A 20,607-nucleotide genomic window follows, 5' to 3' on the forward strand; every position below is an offset into this window, starting at 1 on the left:
ACAGCACCTCTGGAAAAGGTTTTGGGTTGCCAGTTGCCCTGAGTGCCAAGGTACAGAACCTCTCGTTCTGAGAGTGTGTTTTAGGCTCTGGCTGTTCTGCAGTGACTTCCCTTTCTCCTTAGGCCCCACAAGATTCTGGCTGTGGGCCTGGGTCATGAGAGTGTCTTCCCATGAGTCATCTCAATGTGCAAGCTGTTTTTAAAAAACTTAAGATTTTTATGCTTTTTACAAGCACTTTGGCCTCTCAGAAGCATGTTTCTGTCATGATGGAAGCAGCCCAAATGCCAGCCATTACTGAATCCACACTTGGCTAATTGCCGTAACTGGGGTTGGAGCAGGGGAAATAACCTGTGTATGCTGTTGTGCGTGGACTGCAATTCCACTGAAGGACCAAAAGAAAAGGGCGTGGTATAGCCCAGAGAATTAAGTATCCTGAAAATCTTTCTTTTTCTTTTTAAAAAAGGAACCATGAGAGGTGTGAAGATAAGCTAAAAAGTCTGAATGTACCTGTCTGGTGAAATTATAGGCATCAGAAGGGTTGGTGATGAAGATTTCTAGTGGTTGGAGGTGGAACCTTTTGTATAAAAAATGTTTGATTATTATTATTTTGGTTAACTTTGTGTTAAATATGTATTCTGCAGTTGACCTCCTTTGCAATGTTTTATTTTGAAATCTTTTAAGATAATGTTTCAGTTTTCTGTTAATTATGTTGCTTTGACTGTATATTTGCTTTCTTCACATTGTTTTATTGGTGTTTTTTGATGTTTTAATATGCTGTAAACTGCTTTGAGATTTTTCTTTAAAATATGTATAAAGCAGTATAGAAATGAAACAAATAGTAATAATAATAATTTCAGCGATCCACATACGGTAGCTCTTCTCTCCTACCCATAAAATAGGAGAACTGGAACAAATTCTACAAAAATGAGGAGATATTCTGGGGAAGAATTGCTTAATAAAACCAGAAGTATTCAGAAAGCTCATGGGTACATTTTATTGGTCCTCCGTGTATCATTTAGTAGGATTTTTGTTCCTTTTAATAGCACCAAAATCATTACAATACATGAAAATCATGCATAGGTCACAATTTCAAAGCCATTGCTGGAAGCTTTCTGCAAATCAGTACAAATGCAAAAATATTATTCAGGTTAAAAGGTAATTTGGTTTTAGTTCTTGGAATGTCTTTTACTTCTATTTTTTTGCAAAATAAGAACAAAAGGCACCAGATTCCTGACTTCCAACATAGTTTTCAAAACAAGGGAGACACATTTACACAAGAGGCACTTTGCATTAAATTATTTTATACAAAAGAGGCTGAATCCAGACTACGTTAGTTGCATTAAGTCCCCATTGAGTTAAATGGGACTTAAGTCACGACTAGCTTGTCACATTGATCTCAATGTGCAACTAGCATAGCCTGATCCCAGCCCCATGACTTCCAACTGGCCGGCTTAATATTTTTCAGAGCAGTCTGTATGTTAACATTGTATAAAACTAACATAAAATACTATCAATGAAAAACAAGCAGTTCCCTAGAAAGGAGTGGCAATACTATGAATGGGATCTGATATGGATTTCAACCATGTTACTATATCATTGTACTAATGATATGCACATTGCATTTCACAGCAAGGATATCCATGAGAATCACAAAAAAAAGGCTGCTGCTCTAAATGCCAATGGAAAGCTTAGCCATACAAAGCGGGAAGGAGGCACAAGGCAGGAGTTAAGATTCTGGCTTTCATATCGCCATCAGTTAGTCATCTTCACCACCACAGAGCAGCAAAAGGCCTTTTCTGTAATCACCAGATGTATCTTTCTGCAAATCAAAAGACAGGGATCGAATGGCAATGAGTCAGTAATGATTCAGGGGAAAATTCTTGACAAATGACAGCTTTTCTGCAGCAGGAAATCCATTTGTATGACTATACACTCAGGAATGATAAGCAAAGTTCTCCAGAAAGCTATTTATTTTGTGCAACATATATATGTGTGTGTGCGTGTGTGTGCGCGCGCGCGTGCGCAAAAGCAAAATGGGGGAACATCTATTTGCCTTCCAATGGCAGATCAAAAAGTCTTAACTCTATACATTACAAGGAGGATTTAAACAACTTTGATATCCTTTATCAAATGCAGGGAAAGGGAAAGGCCCTATGTACACATCAATTAAACCAGAATACTTGTATTTAAGCCAATTAAGGGTGCAATCATATGGTTGCAAAGAGGGAATGCCAGTGGGCATACAGATGTCCCTGTTCATGGGTGAAGAGGAAGATTTGACTCCATATGGACCTTCCTTGCCGCTGCAGAAACCTCCACCACCCTTGCCTTACTGATTTTTGCCTTGCATTACAGAAGCTGACATACTGACATCAGTAGAAGCAAGGGAGGATACAGCAGATACCGTACATTGTGGCAAAGCTATGAATCTGAAGGAGCCATAGATTTCACAGTCCACTGACACTCTCCCCACCCCCAAAATGGGGGGTGGGGACATAAATACACCAACATCAGGACTGGTGTATCTTCCCTTCCATTTGGGGGGTTCCTTTAAAAGGGAGGGAGAAAGCCTGGAAACAAAAGGAAAACGCTACTCTGTCTTCACTTCTGTCCAACCACCAGAAATCCAGCAAGGCATTAGACCAGGCATCCCCAACCTTCGGCCCTCCAGATGTTTTGGACTACAATTCCCATCATCCGTGACCACTGGTTTTGTTAGCTAGGGATCATGGGAGTTGTAGGCCAAAACATCTGGAGGGCTGCAGGTTGGGGATGCCTGCATTAGACAAACTAGTTTGCCTGCCTTTAGTTCTCCCTCCTGACACAGGACTGGGAGGTTGCCCAGGAATGGGAGCCCACCTAGGCTAGCTGCCTACATGCCTCATGATGGTAGATTTCACATGTATTGGAAAGTGGACTTTTTTTTCTATTTGCAAAATTGTAACAGTTGTACAGCTAAAAGACAAACACACAGCATTCCATTTTAAAAAGAAAAGAGCCTATTAAGTCAATACTTCCCATTCGAAAAGAGAATGAAATATACTAGTTTTACAAAGCAAGTCCTACCTGAATTGCATGGTACAAAGATTTTGCAAAATTTCTTCTGAACGCCTGTCTGATGTCCAGCAGATCAATTTCGCTCCTTGAAACTACGATCCTGATCAGGGTATCATCATCAGTGCCAGCCCCCTAGTAAAATCAAAAGGGCACCCGTTTTAAACAACCCATTAAGAACATAATCTATTTTCAGGAACCACTCCTTTCAGTTGCTTAATTTTTCCCACTGAAGTCAGTGAAACTAAAGGGCTTAACTTTAGCCACTAAGCAAATAGCTGCATCTGAGAATGTCACACAGAATTCATATACAGTAATACCTCGGGTTACGAACGCGATCCGTTCCGGATCGCAGTTCATAACCCGAATAGTTCGCAAACCGAGCGCGATGGGCGCCGCCATTTTGCGCATGCGCAAAGCGCGATTTTTGCGATTTTCGCGCTTTGCGCATGCGCAAATCGCGCGATCGCGGCTTATGTGCGCGCGCGGCGAAAACACTTCCGGGGTTGCGCAGTTCGTAACCCGAACTGTTCGCAAACCGAGGTGGTCGTAACCCGAGGTACGACTGTACAATAGAGAAATTTGAAGAATGTATATAATACCTTGAGGATTAATAGTCCTCCTTCTTGCCGTTGAAGTTAGGAGATTTTATCACAATTGCATGAAATAGAATCCTGAATTACTGCACTATATTAATGTGGTGAGCTCTCTATAGAGCATCCAGTGCTCAGCATAAATAAAGAGTCAGGAAAAAGTCAACATTTTACCACCCTCATTTCGTTTCAACTTGGAAACTTGTCCTTCTTTAAAAAGAAAGAAAGAAAGAAAGAAAGAAAGAAAGAAAGAAAGAAAGAAAGAAAGAAAGAAAGAAAGATAAAATAAGTACTCACTTTCATTGCATAAAACAGTGATTCAGCAAGATATGCTGGAACACTTCGGACACTTTTCACTGAAAGGGGAAAACACAATCCAGTTCAGTTTGAAAACAGTGAAAAATAACTTTATCTGAATGGCATGGTGCTTCACACAGAAAAGGCACCTTCCAGTATTTTCATAACAGGGCATAACAGTGAGCTATGCCGCAATTCTGTGTACATCTAGCTGGGAGTAAAGCCCTCTGAACACAATGGGATTCACTTCTGAGTAGCTGTGCAGATTTTCCCTCCTATCTCCTTGTGCTGTTGTGGAGTCTAGAATTCAGAGCCCCGTGTTAAATAACAAATAAAATGCAAGCAAGCATCGCATCTGAATCAGATTACCAAGACGCCATTTTGTTTCTTTGATCAGCACATTGTGCTGCTTCCCCCCCCCCCAACAGCTTGTTTGCAGTTCTCATAAATAGTGCATTGCAACTAGGACCGCTCATTACCAACTGCCAGCAGAAGCTTCTCTAGTGGACCAGAAGTTTCACGGTCGATTGTCTCTTCAATTTGGAAGCCAGAGATAGTCATGTATTTGTCAAAGACTGAAAGACACAAAAGGAATACATAGCAATTATGTGTATTTTACATATTGCCTCCATTCTGCTTTTCCAAACAAGCATAACAAAGCCTATACCCATCCGAACGCAATCAACATTTGGGCAGAAGAGTTGAAGGAAGCCAGGATAGTAATAAATTCAACTGTTCAGGAAAGTAACATGGACCATTCTACTTAAGACTGAAAGTGAGTGTATAATCTATATCCCGCACAATCTGATAGCATGTCAAGGAGAAATGTTCTAAACCAGGTCAAGTTTACCCTGGATCAGAGCCAGGGCACCCCACACAGTAAACCAAGGCCCAGTTTTTGTTCAAGCTTCACTCCCACCACTTGCACCCCCAGTATGATGATTACAATCCTTTAAAAAGAGCCCAAAATGTTCAGTTCTCCTCACCCTTCCTTAAGTGAGCTACACTGCGAGTCCCCAGGATGGTGATGAACTTTTCTTCATCGGTTCCCCATTTAAGCTCACCAGCTCTAAACAGCTCCTGTTAAAATCAGAAGATAAAAATGAAGCTAAGGTTTACTCTCCCAAAAGCAAATGTGAATACTTTACCATATTGCGAATAAAACCACCAGAGGGGGTAAAGGTTTAGCCACAAAGCCCTGAAATGTCTGAGGGGCAGGTTAGGCTTGGGACTTAAGACCAAAGAACCTAACCCCACTCTATTTAGGCACAGAAGTTTTGAACTATCCCTTATAGAACTACATTTGCCACATTCATTCTTTGTTGGTCTCTAAGGTGCTACTGGAAGGAATTGTTTTATTTTGCATTTTTAAAAATACTCTCAAGGGAGGTTGAAATACTGATGAATTTTAATTTTTTAAGAAAGGTACTAGAATGAAGGATACTTTGGGAACCATGAAGGCCTGCTCTGGGAGGAACCTCCTCTTGGCAAGAAAAATCATTTAAAATGGCGATAACATTTGATGAAGTTGTTCTGTGATGAAGCAGCTAAGATTACTATAATTAACTACCCAGCCAGTCTGCTCTAAAATACAGTGTGACCTAAGCAATTACTTGGTTTCTACCACTCCTTTTTCCTGTTTGTAAACCAACTCAGAGCTTGCGCGCACACGCGCGCGCACACACACACACACACACACACAACCATGGAAAACGTTCATCTGCTTCCCAAAAAGAATCCCATCAAAGTAATTTTACATGGTTTTAGTACTCACTCCACCCTCTGATGAGTCACCCCTAAGATCTGAATTAACACATATACTATGACACACAAGCGGGAATTGCAGCATGTTGCAAACTGGAACACCCTCGTTCAGGATACCCCGTTCTCTTCCCTCTTGCTTTTACATTTCGAATCATGGGACAGTCAGTCTTCTACAGCCATTGAACATGCTCAGTTCTTGTTGGGGTGTTTGTGGGTCCGATCTCCTTCCTACTTATCTTTTTTTAATCTTAAGAGTGGTGCAGTTGGGTTGGTAGACACGCTGGAGCAAATTTTGGGGTGTGTGGAGGGTGAGAAGAGGGGGCAGAAGTCCAATTGCACCTGTGGACCCTACTGGTGCAGCACTGGATACAACCCTAGGACTTTGTTGCACATCAGAATGAAGCATGGCCAATCTCTGACACAGTATAGCTGTGCAACAGCGTAGATTAGTGCCAGGCTCAGCATGTTCCGACTGAATGACCCAAGGCCAGATAGCAATGGGATGCTACAAAATGCTCCCTCTAACGTCAAGGCTGAGCCAAACATTTTCCAGAGAGACCCACCAGCCTAGATTTGAAGAGTTTGGGGCCTCATCAAAAGAGGAAAGTGAACCTGCACCCCCTTCTTTCTTATTGTTTGGGAATTGGGAATGGGGAGGCCTATTAAACTTCTTGAGGGCTGCAGGCCATTTTCCCAGAATGAAAATAAAATGATGGCCGCCACACTCAAGAAAGTGAGGTTCTCTCTTTTTGTGTTGCAGCTATTTCTTTCCCAAAAGGCACCTCAGAATGGATCATTCTGGGAAAAGAAGAAAATGGTGGCTGCAAGCTTAACAGAGGCTCAGTAAGCTGCATCAACACACCCCAGGAATTCTCACTTGCAAAAAAATATTCAAAATGTCTCTGCCTTTTACAGGCTGAGAACACGGCTCTGAAATGCAGGGGCCCTTTGGGACCAGTTCCAAGCAGTGCTTCCTTTATTTGCCAAGTTTGTACAATGCAGTAACTGCAAAATGTAAGATGAAAACAAGGGGGGGGGAAATAATGGGAAGGCCTTTATTCTCAATGCACGCACAACTGAATGGGCTGCAGATCTACATTTCCATGCTGGAATTGCACCCTCAAAGTGAACTTCTACTTGCATGTATTCTTAGGGTGCTTTTTCAAAAACACTTGGGGAAAAGGACAAGTAGAGAGTCTTACCTGAGCATCTTTCTCGACCAGCCCCTCATTCACTTGGCCATCGGGGTCTCTATTGGCCTAAATGGGATAAAAGGGGGGGGGAATAGAATGGGTTCATGAATATAATGAAAGTGATGAATATACTTGGGTATAAAAATTCTGCACTGTCGAAAAAGGTTTTGATATGGCAAAGAGAAACACAAGAAGCTGCCTTATACTGAGTCAGACCGATGGTTCAATCTAGCTCAGTAGTGTCTACACTGACTGGCTGCAGCTTTCCAGAGTTTCAGACAGGAAGTTTCTCCAAGTTCTACTTGGAGGTGGTGCGAATTGAACCTGGGACCTTATGTGTGCAAGACAGATGCTCTACCGCTGAGCTATGGTCCTTCCCAAAACGTTTTTTTTTTGCAGCCACCTCAGCCTTCACTGGCAGGCACTGTGCATGGGCTATACATGCCCTATGTGATTCACTGTCTCCAGTATGCAGATAGACAGGGCCAAGCTGTGCATGGGCTCTGGATGCTAAACAAACAGGCCAGGACCTAAGGGAAAATCTGTCGGAAAGTACCCATTACTGTCAATGTTATTGAGAGGATGGCACATATGGACAAGAAATGCCCATCCTGCAATAGTAACCTTTTCTACAGTACTACTAAAACTGGCGTAGGGGTTCCAAGGGGCTGGTACAAAGGAGGAAAGGAAGGGGGAAAGTCACTTTAAAAAAAGGTAAGAGGAAAGGGTGAATATGGTTTAGGAAATTGGGACAGGACCCCAAAACTTACAACATTCATGCTTTTTGATTCATGTTTTCCTTCCACCCTGTGTTCTATGGGACACAGGCTATTAAGGGAAAATGACTGAACTATACCCTTAAAGAAGCAAGGATCCACATATAAACAGGCTTGGGGGAGATGAATCCCACCGCCCACAAAATGTATACTGGAGCCATAATGCAGAGACTCCACTTTAAATAAAGCAGCCCTTGCCTTGAATTTCCTGCTTAACCCATCTACTGCAGATGCTTACCTGAAGAAGAACTACCAGCATCCTCTGATAGAAACCAGAAGTGTCTGAAGTTACATGATCTTCTAAGTCAGCTTCATATTCTGCAAAAAAGGGAACACACCGATCACTGTACAAAATGTGAGCTACTTTATGTTGAGGTCATACATATGTATACAAAACAGCTAGAATTGCAAGTCTCCCAAGTAAGTTTTTTTATGAATGAAAACATATATTACATGCATTATGTTGCTTGCAAAAATGTGTGTATCTGCACTAAATTGCACCAGGTCCGCCTTCTTTTTAAAGAAGTTGCACTGATGTGGAAATGTGCTGAACTGAAGACTGGAAAATGAGAAACTTAAACAGACATTGACACAGTTGCCCAACACATGGGTCACTTTCATGCATTCAGCTATTCATGCACAGCGGCCCCTTTACAGACAACCACACTGAACAAATGGATGTGGCAGGGGCAAGGCCATTGGGGCAGGGATTGGTGCTCCTTCCTCTTTGTGCAAGAGGTACAGTGGTACCTCGGTTTATGAACACAATTGGTTCCGGAAGTCTGTTCATAAACTGAAGTGTTCATAAACTGAAGCGAACTTTCCCATTGAAAGTAATGGAAAGTGGATTAATCCGTTCCAGATGGGTCCGGGGAGTACTCAACCTGAAGCGTACTTAACCCGAAGCATGGGTGTAATTGGTTCTGGAAGTCTGTTCATAAACTGAAGCGTTCATAAACTGAAGTGAACTTTCCCATTGAAAGTAATGGAAAGTGAATTAATCCGTTCCAGATGGGTCTGTGGCGTTCATAAACTGAAAATTCGTAAACCGAGGTGTTCATAAACCAAGGTTCCACTGTATACCGTACATATGTGAAGGTAAGGTGTGAACAGGGCTTCTGATATTCTTCTACCCTCCCTCCATGCAGTTTCCCACCCCCCAGCCCTGGGATCAGACATGCTCATTGATACTACAGGTCACACAGCTACCCAAAGCTACCCATCTGCAGATTCCTCCTCTATAGTAGATCTACCAGAGAGCCTATCTGAAAAGAGAAACTGCAGCACAAAAATAATGTGTGAACTGATTGCCTCACTCTATTATGCTTTGTGATCTTTTCCTCCTCCTTAAAAAACCAGTCCCATCCAATTGACTATATTGACTGTAACTTATAAACAATGCTGATTTGTTTTTTATTTATTTTTAAATTATTTTTTTTATTAAGAAAGTTCAAATCAATACAATTTATCAATTTTACAACCAATTACATTTTTTCCCCTTTCCCCCCACCCACCCCCTCCCTCTCCCACCCACCCGGACTTCCCTCAGCTCCCTTTTCTGATTTCTCTATTCATATTATTTCTGCATGTTTTAAAATTATACATATCAATTCAGCATTTAATTCTATTCTACTGATAAAAAAAGATTGTGTATGTTTATTCAAACCCTGCCAGCGAACCTAAGTCCCTTTGTTGTTTTTTCATAGCACTTTGAACCAGGAAATAAATACTTTATCTACAATCAATGGTTCAGAATAAGCCTTTTCAAATCATTAAGTGGTACTGAATTCCCTCTTTCACGTGTTGTTAGAATCCTGTTCGTTGACTGAATTAAATTCTAAAGAAAATGTCAAAGGAAGAAATTCAATTGTGTAGTGCAAAGCAGAAGAACATGCACCCAAAAGGCATATGAAGCTTTTACAAGCCTTATCTCTCCAAGTACTGAAGTTGCATTCTGTATATTTCCCACTTTCCTTATTCTATTATTTCATGCACAGACAAAAGCTCCTGCAAGTACAATAGTGTTTCAAAACACAGAAAAAGCACTGCTTTTACCTTCCTGATAAACTTGTTTTATATTCCGGATTTCGGCTGGTGTTCTGGATGCAAGAATTTCAGTAAGGACTTTTTCATCGGTTCCTGCCCCCTGTAATTAATGGATTTGGTTGATGAAATGAAATAAAAAAATTCCTTCAGTAGCACCTTAAAGACCAACTAAGTTTTTATTTTGGTATGAGCTTTCGTGTGCATGCACACTTCTTCAGATACAGTGAAATGGAAGTTTCCAGGCACTTATGTAGAGAAGGGGTGGGGAGGGGTGGGGATGGGGGGGGGATCACTCAGAAGGGTGGTGGAAATGGGTGATTGACTGACTGATAGCTGTTGATGACCGCAAACGACTGCAAATGGTTTTGCATGAAAAAGCAAGGGTTGAGATGGCTGAAGATCGCTTATCATGTATAATGAGATAAGAACCCGATATCTCTGTTCAAACCAGGTCCCTCCATGGTTTTGAGCTTGGTGATAAGTTGCAATTCAGCAACTTCTCTTTCCAGTCTATTTCTGAAATTCTTTTGTAGTAAGACAGCTACTTTGAGATCTTGTATAGAATGTCCTGGGAGATTGAAGTGTTCTCCTACTGGTTTTTCTGTCTTCTGGTTCCTGATGTCAGATTTATGTCCATTTATCCTTTGGCGTAGGGTTTGGCCTGTTTGTCCAATATAGAGAGCTGAAGGGCACTGTTGGCATTTGATGGCATACACAATGTTAGAGGATGAGCAATTAAATAGTCCTGAGATGGTATGTTGGATGTTGTTGGGGCCAGTAATGGTGTTGTCTGGGTGTATGTGGCAGCAAAGTTGGCATCTGGGTTTATTGCAGGCTCTGGTACCAGTGTCCATGTTAAGTCTGGTGGTTGTATTATTGTGGGTGAGGAGTTGTTTAAGATTGGGTGGCTGTCTGTAGGCAATGAAAGGTCTTCCTCCCAGAGCTTGAGAAAGGGAGCGGTCATTGTCCAGGAGAGGCTGTAGATCTCTGATGATGCGTTGTACTGTTTTAGCTTGGGAGCTGTATGTGATGACTAGTGGTGTTCTGTTATTTTCTTTTTTGGGTCTGTCTTGCAGCAGGTTCTCTCTAGGTATCTGTCTGGCTCTGTTGATCTGTTGTTTAACTTCATCAGGTGGATATTTTAGTTCTAAAAAGGTTTGCTGTAGATCTCTTAGGTGAGATTCTCTGTCTGTAGAGTTGGAACAGATGCGGTTGTAACGTAAGGCCTGGCTGTATACGATGGATTGTTTGGTATGTTTGGGATGGTAGCTAGAAGCATGTAGATATGTTTGTCGGTCAGTTGGTTTTCTGTATAAGGTGGTGTCTATACGTCCATCCTGTATTTTTATAGTAGTGTCCAAAAAATGTATTTCTTGCATAGATTGGTTCATTGTTAGGTTGATGGTGGGGTGAAAGTCATTGAATGTCTGGTGGAAGGTTTCCAGGGTCTGTTGTCCATGTGTCCAGATAATAAAAATATCGTCAATGTATCGCAGGTACAGGAGAGGTTTGAGTGGGTAGGAGTTAAGGAAACGTTGTTCTAAATCTGCCATGAAGATGTTGGCATACTGTGGGGCCATGCGGGTGCCCATGGCTGTGCCGCTGATCTGGAGGAACAGGTCATCACCAAATTTGAAGTGGTTGTGGGTAAGGACAAAGTGGCAGAGTTTGGTAGCAAAGTCCGCTGTGGTTTTATCTGAAATGGTGTTCCTTATGGCTTGTAAACCATCATTGTGTGGGATGTTGGTATATAGAGATTCCACATCCATAGTGGCTAGTATAGTATTGTTAGGAAGATTGTTCAAATATTGTATTTTCCTCAGAAAATCTGTGGTGTCACGTACGTAGCTGGGAGCACTGATAGCATATGGTTTCAGAACAGAGTCCATATAGCCGGAAACACCCACTGTAATGGTGCCAATACCTGAGATGATGGGGCGTCCTGGGTTTCCTGGTTTGTGTATTTTGGGTAGAAGATAGAAAGTTCCTGGCCGAGGTTCCGCTGGTGTGTTTGTGAGGATCTGTTCTTGGATGTGTAGGGGTAGCTCCTTAATAATCTTGTTCAGTTCTTTTTTGTATGCTTGTGTGGGGTCTGAGTCCAATTTCATGTAAAAGGCAGTATTGGAAAGTTGTCTGTGGGCCTCTTGGATGTAATCAGTTTTGTTCATGATGACGACAGCTCCACCCTTGTCTGCCTCTTTAATTATAATGTCTGGGTTGTTCCTGAGATTTTCTATGGCTCTCCTTTCAGCATGGTTTAGATTTTGTTGTAAGCGATGGTGTTTTCTGGTCACATCCGTTTGGATTCTGTGGCGGAAGCATTCGATGTACAGATCTAGTGTGGTATTGCGTCCATCAGGAGGGGTCCATGTGGAGTCCCTTTTTGTGTAACTTCTTTTCGGTGGTAGTTGGTGGTCAATGTTCTGTTCATTGATGCGTTTGGAGGGTGATGGTTGTTCCCCAGTAAGTTGAGAGGTGTTGTGTTGTGGGGATGTAGTTTGTTCTACTTTGTCTTGTTCTTGTGTGTGATGAAAATACTCCTTCAGGCGTAAACGGCGGAAAAATGCTTCCAGGTCCCCGCAGAACTGAATCATGTGTTGGGATTTGGCAGGGCAGAATGATAGTCCCCGTGAAAGGACGGATTCCTCAGCTGGGCTGAGTGTTTGCTGTGAAAGATTGACAATGTTGTTGATCTTGTTTTGATTGGTGGCCTGTAGGTTGGAAAGGTTGCAGAGTTTTTTATTTTTCTGGTTCTTCAGTAACTCCAGTTGAGAGTGGTAAATGGTTTGTTTTTCCTTGTGGAACTTCTGCCAGGCCGGGTGATTCCTGATGGAGTTCTCCAGTGCAGAGAGTTCCTCCTTTATTAACTTCTGTTTGGAATACAGAACGCCGATAAGATGTTTCAGCAGTTTCTTAGATAAAGTGTGGCATAGTTTTCTGGCATATTCCACAGAATATGCCAGAAAACTATGCCACACTTTATCTAAGAAACTGCTGAAACATCTTATCGGCGTTCTGTATTCCAAACAGAAGTTAATAAAGGAGGAACTCTCTGCACTGGAGAACTCCATCAGGAATCACCCGGCCTGGCAGAAGTTCCACAAGGAAAAACAAACCATTTACCACTCTCAACTGGAGTTACTGAAGAACCAGAAAAATAAAAAACTCTGCAACCTTTCCAACCTACAGGCCACCAATCAAAACAAGATCAACAACATTGTCAATCTTTCACAGCAAACACTCAGCCCAGCTGAGGAATCCGTCCTTTCACGGGGACTATCATTCTGCCCTGCCAAATCCCAACACATGATTCAGTTCTGCGGGGACCTGGAAGCATTTTTCCGCCGTTTACGCCTGAAGGAGTATTTTCATCACACACAAGAACAAGACAAAGTAGAACAAACTACATCCCCACAACACAACACCTCTCAACTTACTGGGGAACAACCATCACCCTCCAAACGCATCAATGAACAGAACATTGACCACCAACTACCACCGAAAAGAAGTTACACAAAAAGGGACTCCACATGGACCCCTCCTGATGGACGCAATACCACACTAGATCTGTACATCGAATGCTTCCGCCACAGAATCCAAACGGATGTGACCAGAAAACACCATCGCTTACAACAAAATCTAAACCATGCTGAAAGGAGAGCCATAGAAAATCTCAGGAACAACCCAGACATTATAATTAAAGAGGCAGACAAGGGTGGAGCTGTCGTCATCATGAACAAAACTGATTACATCCAAGAGGCCCACAGACAACTTTCCAATACTGCCTTTTACATGAAATTGGACTCAGACCCCACACAAGCATACAAAAAAGAACTGAACAAGATTATTAAGGAGCTACCCCTACACATCCAAGAACAGATCCTCACAAACACACCAGCGGAACCTCGGCCAGGAACTTTCTATCTTCTACCCAAAATACACAAACCAGGAAACCCAGGACGCCCCATCATCTCAGGTATTGGCACCATTACAGTGGGTGTTTCCGGCTATATGGACTCTGTTCTGAAACCATATGCTATCAGTGCTCCCAGCTACGTACGTGACACCACAGATTTTCTGAGGAAAATACAATATTTGAACAATCTTCCTAACAATACTATACTAGCCACTATGGATGTGGAATCTCTATATACCAACATCCCACACAATGATGGTTTACAAGCCATAAGGAACACCATTTCAGATAAAACCACAGCGGACTTTGCTACCAAACTCTGCCACTTTGTCCTTACCCACAACCACTTCAAATTTGGTGATGACCTGTTCCTCCAGATCAGCGGCACAGCCATGGGCACCCGCATGGCCCCACAGTATGCCAACATCTTCATGGCAGATTTAGAACAACGTTTCCTTAACTCCTACCCACTCAAACCTCTCCTGTACCTGCGATACATTGACGATATTTTTATTATCTGGACACATGGACAACAGACCCTGGAAACCTTCCACCAGACATTCAATGACTTTCACCCCACCATCAACCTAACAATGAACCAATCTATGCAAGAAATACATTTTTTGGACACTACTATAAAAATACAGGATGGACGTATAGACACCACCTTATACAGAAAACCAACTGACCGACAAACATATCTACATGCTTCTAGCTACCATCCCAAACATACCAAACAATCCATCGTATACAGCCAGGCCTTACGTTACAACCGCATCTGTTCCAACTCTACAGACAGAGAATCTCACCTAAGAGATCTACAGCAAACCTTTTTAGAACTAAAATATCCACCTGATGAAGTTAAACAACAGATCAACAGAGCCAGACAGATACCTAGAGAGAACCTGCTGCAAGACAGACCCAAAAAAGAAAATAACAGAACACCACTAGTCATCACATACAGCTCCCAAGCTAAAACAGTACAACGCATCATCAGAGATCTACAGCCTCTCCTGGACAATGACCGCTCCCTTTCTCAAGCTCTGGGAGGAAGACCTTTCATTGCCTACAGACAGCCACCCAATCTTAAACAACTCCTCACCCACAATAATACAACCACCAGACTTAACATGGACACTGGTACCAGAGCCTGCAATAAACCCAGATGCCAACTTTGCTGCCACATACACCCAGACAACACCATTACTGGCCCCAACAACATCCAACATACCATCTCAGGACTATTTAATTGCTCATCCTCTAACATTGTGTATGCCATCAAATGCCAACAGTGCCCTTCAGCTCTCTATATTGGACAAACAGGCCAAACCCTACGCCAAAGGATAAATGGACATAAATCTGACATCAGGAACCAGAAGACAGAAAAACCAGTAGGAGAACACTTCAATCTCCCAGGACATTCTATACAAGATCTCAAAGTAGCTGTCTTACTACAAAAGAATTTCAGAAATAGACTGGAAAGAGAAGTTGCTGAATTGCAACTTATCACCAAGCTCAAAACCATGGAGGGACCTGGTTTGAACAGAGATATCGGGTTCTTATCTCATTATACATGATAAGCGATCTTCAGCCATCTCAACCCTTGCTTTTTCATGCAAAACCATTTGCAGTCGTTTGCGGTCATCAACAGCTATCAGTCAGTCAATCACCCATTTCCACCACCCTTCTGAGTGATCCCCCCCCCATCCCCACCCCTCCCCACCCCTTCTCTACATAAGTGCCTGGAAACTTCCATTTCACTGTATCTGAAGAAGTGTGCATGCACACGAAAGCTCATACCAAAATAAAAACTTAGTTGGTCTTTAAGGTGCTACTGAAGGAATTTTTTTATTTTACTTCGATCCAGACCAACACGGCTACCTACCTGTTGATGAAATGATGTAAGTTATTTTTGTTCAGTATACACCTCTATCTTAATCTCATGGGGACGTTCATTTACTACAGAATTTTCTTTTTTTAAAAAAAACAGCAACAACCACACCTCAAACATTTAATTACTTAAAATGCATTTGAAAGAAATTCATAATGCTCAAGACTACAAAGTTCTGCTTCCTGAATGCCACGTCAGTAAGGGTAAATGAAGACCCAGAAATAGAATTTGCACTGACTCACAAAGGAAATGTGGCAGAGTTAAGAGCTGAAATAAGGATTCCTACAACACGGTCATTTTAATAAAACTTTAAAAAAATCCCAATGGGCCTGCCAAGTGGATGGTTTTAGCCTCGCCAAAGAACAGAATGACCACCATCTCTTATCAGTAGTCCTGCCAGATGACAGATGTCCAGCTGTGGAACAGAGACAATGAGGTCATGGTATTTCTCTGCATGTGTACAGGAAAGTGTGTGCTTGAATCTGCCTCCCATTTCCTCCAATATAACCGTTCTCCACCAGCAAAGTTTATAACAAAAGCAAAGAAGAGGAGCTAAGAGCCATTAGTGGTTACTTTTATAACAGCTGTTGTTGCCTAATAAATACAAAGCACAAATAAGCATGCCTGCTAATGGGAACAAGATTGCTTTTTAAAAGTTTTATTATAAATGAATGCATTTATTCAGCACTCAAGACAGAAATGACCCACTTTGGGGGTTAAACCAAGAGAGGAGAACGCCCAGCTCACAGATCAGATGTGGCTTGCAGCCAGATTTCCTCCAGCCCTCCAGTTGTTACAAACTTTTATTATTATTTTTTAAATGAAAGTCTATGAAGAAAACAGAAGGCAAAACTTCAGCTTAGTTCATAGATCCATTCCAATTCTTAACAAGAATGAAATATATGCCTCTTGTTTCCTGGGAAGATAGGGGTGTGGAGAGGAGTTGGTGGGATCTCCTTCCCCGAGACCGCATTATTTCACTGCAATTTCTGTTTGCACTTGAGGGGGGGGGCAGCAAGCTGCAGTCTGAATCAGAAGAAGGGGGCAGTGGTCAATGGGAATCTGTACCAGCCAGGAGGCAAGAGCCAGAGGCAAGAAAAGCTTCAGAGCTGGAGGATGGAGCATAGGATGGGTAGGAAGAAGAGGCAGAAGAGGCAGGTCAGGCAAGTGAAAGGCCAGTTGCTTCCCCACCCTGCCATACACCACTGTCCCCCAGAACCAGGAGAGAATAGAAAAGGGAGGAATGGAGGAAGCTTCCACGCAGGCGCAGTCTCTGACTACATGCATGAAACCCATCAGGGGAAGGTACATAAACCAGTGGAGCAGAGGTGGTCCCCTGTTGCTGCAACTGCTCCATAGAACGCGGACCTAGGAACAGCTGCCTAGCCGTTAAATTGGTATGGTATGTATAGATATCCAGAGCTGTAGAAGCGACTGTGTGTGTTATCTTTGACAATAAATACTTAACCATCAGCCGTGTGCATTCCTTTGGCTAGGAAGTGACCTTGACAGTGCCCAGGACTCTAAATAGTTCTAGAGTTGCAGTGCTAATGCATTTGCTTAATTGCCACTTTGTATAGATGTATCTTTCTTCTAATATCTATGGTCACATTACAACGCTACAAGATTATACTTTGAAAGCCAATATTTTAAACTACCTTATCACTACAAGCCTAGATTTGCTCTGCAAACATCTGGTTGAATTTATGGTTGATAAACCATTTTGATTCATTTATCTCCCCTCTTTTCAGAGCTTACTGCTCAGCATGTATTTGCAGCACTTGTGAACAAAGTAATTCTTTATTCTGAACACACAGGGATGCTTCAAAATCAAGGGCCAATTCATGCCATCTGTTCGATGAGTTGAGATGTCAGTTGCACTAATTTGTGCAGAATTTGCCATGTAGCAAAGAGGTCATGTATTTGCTTTCCACCACTGTAAGTATAAAATCTGTATTTTATTTTTATTTACTATCCATATTTTGGGAGTGCCAAACAACGTAAAGTGGCCTATAATAAAAATGTAAACCACAAAATATACAAACCACAAAATCCAAGACAGCACAAAACTGGCAACAGAGGATAAAATCAATATAGCATACTCACAACAGACATTTTACAGATCTTAAAACTTTGATAAATCATATTACTAAAATATTGCTTTAAGGTTAGAGAATTTAAAAACCTAGGGAAAGAAGAACAGTCGCCAAATGGTACCAAGAAGACCACAGTGTAGGTACCAGGAAACGGTCTCTGGTGAGTTTATTCCATAATCAGGGTGCCACCACTGAAAAGACCCTCTCCCTAGTAGTCACACTGTATTTGGACCTCAGATAAAGATCTTAAAGTCTGGGCAGGTATTTGTCGGTAACCCAACCCCAAGTTGCTTAGGGCTTGAAAAGTTAGACCCAGCACTTTGAATTGGGGCAAGAAATAGACTACAAGCCAGTCCAGTGGCAAAGATGCTCCCCTATTTTTTATCCTGTAGCATTCATGGGGCTACTACTCAACTTTCATTGGCAGACCAAAGTCTGAAAATCTGGGGCATTTGCAATGGAGAAACAGTGGGGGAAAGAAGGTGCTTAATCTTTTCCCTGCTTTTGTCCCCTGGAACCTTCTCCCACCATATGCTTTTTAGTAATTTAGAAAACCATTTCACTTTTGTCCAGATGTGGGACTGAAAGAATGGCTTGCATCCACTATATAAAACACTAAAATGAAATACAAAATGCACCAAAACAAACAAACAAAACTGAACAGCAACTGGGGCAGGAAGGGAATAAATCAATGCTCAGTGAACATCATAAAAAATAAACTGAAGCAGCACTGTCTTCAATTGCTATCTGAACACACAGGAAAAGGCCTTGCCAAGTTCTTGTAGGAAGTGAAACTCTAAGGGTGGGCCCAGTACTAAGGCCTGGCCATGGGTCCTTACCTCCACAGACAGTGGAGGAAAGTGTAAGAAGGCCTCTTCCTACAACATGCAGATAGGTTCATGAGTGAAATGACCATATGGAAAACTAGGTAAACCACTGCTTTTTAGCCAGCCAGGCTCCAAACATGAGCTTGTCACCATTTACAGGTGCCCTGCAGAGGTGTGGACTCCCAGTGTGGGTTCTAGTACCCAAAATGTCATTCCAGTCTCTTGAGGCAGGAGGGTAAAACAACAGAAGAGTTGTAAGGTGGGTGGTCATGGAGAATTATCAATGGCTGCTTTCATCAGGCATCCCCCCAAAAAAAAACCTCCCACAAAGGTCTACTCATTCTACATAGTATAACCAAGCTGGCTTGAGTAACAAGTCTTTTAATCATTAACCATTCCATCCCTGTTCCTCCTTCTGTCAGCTTAATGATTATTATTTTTATCACATAAAATTAACATGAGATCATGGGCCTTTCATTTACTCAGCGACCCCAGTAACCTTCCCGCCTCAAATTCCTAGCTGGGAAAGGATAATCAGTATTTGGCTAGAATACTCTGCTCAGAGTGGATAAGCAACTGGAAACAGTTTACATAGTTGAATAACTGTACTAGTAAGTAACTGTATCTTGGAGGGCTTGTCCCGGCTAAACATTCTTGGATCTAACCAGACGTTTGCACATAATATCTAGAGGTTATTTTGTTTCCCAGCCTAAGCCCTGTGCTGAAATTTGAAAGGTACTTACAAAAGGTGCTGAGAGAAATATTGCCAAATGTGAGCAGTTTTACAGAACGGTTATCTGTCTTACATGGAAAGGGCAACAAAAATGACAAGGGGCCTGCCCTATGAGGAAAACCTACAACTAGGGGTTTCTTAGAGCAGAAAGGGGGACAGCAAAGGAGACATGATAAGAGGCATACCGGATTATGCATGGTGTGAAGAAAGTGAGGAAGTTTTATTCCCTCTCACTGTTCTAGAACCTGATGCCATCCAATGAAATTGATGAGAAGGTAATTCAGGGCAGACAACAGGTAATTATGGAATTTGCCATCGTAAGATATAGCGGTGGCCAATTGCTATTAAATCACAATAAATCACCAGGCTCAGAGGGAAGATGCCTCTTAATACCTCTTGGTGGAAGCAACATGGGAGCAAGTTGTTGTCTTTGTGTCCCATTAATGGGCTTTGCATAGGAACCTGGTTGGCTACTTTGTGAAACAAAATGCAGTGTTCATCAGGCAAAGCTCTTGTGAACTTTCCTTGCTGGCTACCCATCCCTATGGATAGCATTGTATATAATGTATTTAATCACAAACCATTAATGGCCATTATAAACTTCCACTGGAAGCAGAACAGCTTTCAATGGGGTTCACTCATAAATTTAACATAGAGGGCCACTATAAAAGGAAAGACACCTTGTGATTGTGAAATTCGATCATTTGGCATGTATGGCTTTTTTGCACACACTTATGGACGAGACATTGTTTGCACTTCTTCCACAAGACAAAAGGCCATTGAAAGCTCAAGTGGTTGAGATGTTTCTGGAATTACTCAGGTGGATCAGAAAATAAATGAGATCGTTAAAATGAAAGCAATCACCATAGATAATCAAGCAGAACAATCATCATCATAATGATTGGAAGACATAATGATAGGAGAAACATTTCTAAAGAAAAAGAAAAAGTCATCAATATTTTCATTTTGTGCCACTCATTTTACCTTAATGGCATGCTTCAGTGCATGGGCGTCAAAAAGCCGTGCAGGTCTCATCAGAGCAACCATCAGAGTCTCAAATTTGCCTGTAAGCTCCGATTTTAAGTCATCAACCAGGTCCTAATTGACAGAATGAAGAATGCCTAATTAATAAGAAATGCCTGACTAATGAGAAATGCAGTTTAAAATTAACCCATCAGCCATAAAAACTGGAACATCACTAGGATGAATGAAAAGTTCATGAAGGGTGTATACTGTATTTTTCTGTGTATAAGACGCCCTTGTGTGTAAGATGCCCCTCTATTTGGGGGGACTCAAAATTAATAAAATGGGGGAGATTGCCCCCTGTATAAGACTATCCCCCCTTTTAACATGATTTTTTAGTTTTTTTAAAAAAACCTAGTCTTATACACAGAAAAGTATGGTATTTATTTGGGGATGAA

General features: G+C 41.9%; 1 protein-coding gene across 1 annotated transcript in view; it reads right to left on the reverse strand.

Moving 5' to 3' along the window:
* Window positions 1-968: 968 nt before the first annotated feature.
* ANXA5 (annexin A5) overlaps window positions 969-20,607 on the reverse strand; it is a 29,921-nt gene continuing 10,282 nt past the window's right edge. The window contains exons 5-13 of the mRNA XM_035112905.2: window positions 20,171-20,284; window positions 9,733-9,823; window positions 7,916-7,995; window positions 6,911-6,967; window positions 4,931-5,024; window positions 4,424-4,519; window positions 3,945-4,003; window positions 3,067-3,189; window positions 969-1,819 (exon numbers count right to left, since the gene is read on the reverse strand). Of these exons, the coding sequence (XP_034968796.1) occupies window positions 1,757-1,819; window positions 3,067-3,189; window positions 3,945-4,003; window positions 4,424-4,519; window positions 4,931-5,024; window positions 6,911-6,967; window positions 7,916-7,995; window positions 9,733-9,823; window positions 20,171-20,284 (777 nt within the window). The 3' untranslated portion in view covers window positions 969-1,756. The remainder of the gene's footprint in view (window positions 1,820-3,066; window positions 3,190-3,944; window positions 4,004-4,423; window positions 4,520-4,930; window positions 5,025-6,910; window positions 6,968-7,915; window positions 7,996-9,732; window positions 9,824-20,170; window positions 20,285-20,607) is intronic.

Source organism: Zootoca vivipara, chromosome 9, assembly GCF_963506605.1.
Source record: "Zootoca vivipara chromosome 9, rZooViv1.1, whole genome shotgun sequence".
Taxonomy (NCBI): Eukaryota; Metazoa; Chordata; class Lepidosauria; order Squamata; family Lacertidae; genus Zootoca; species Zootoca vivipara.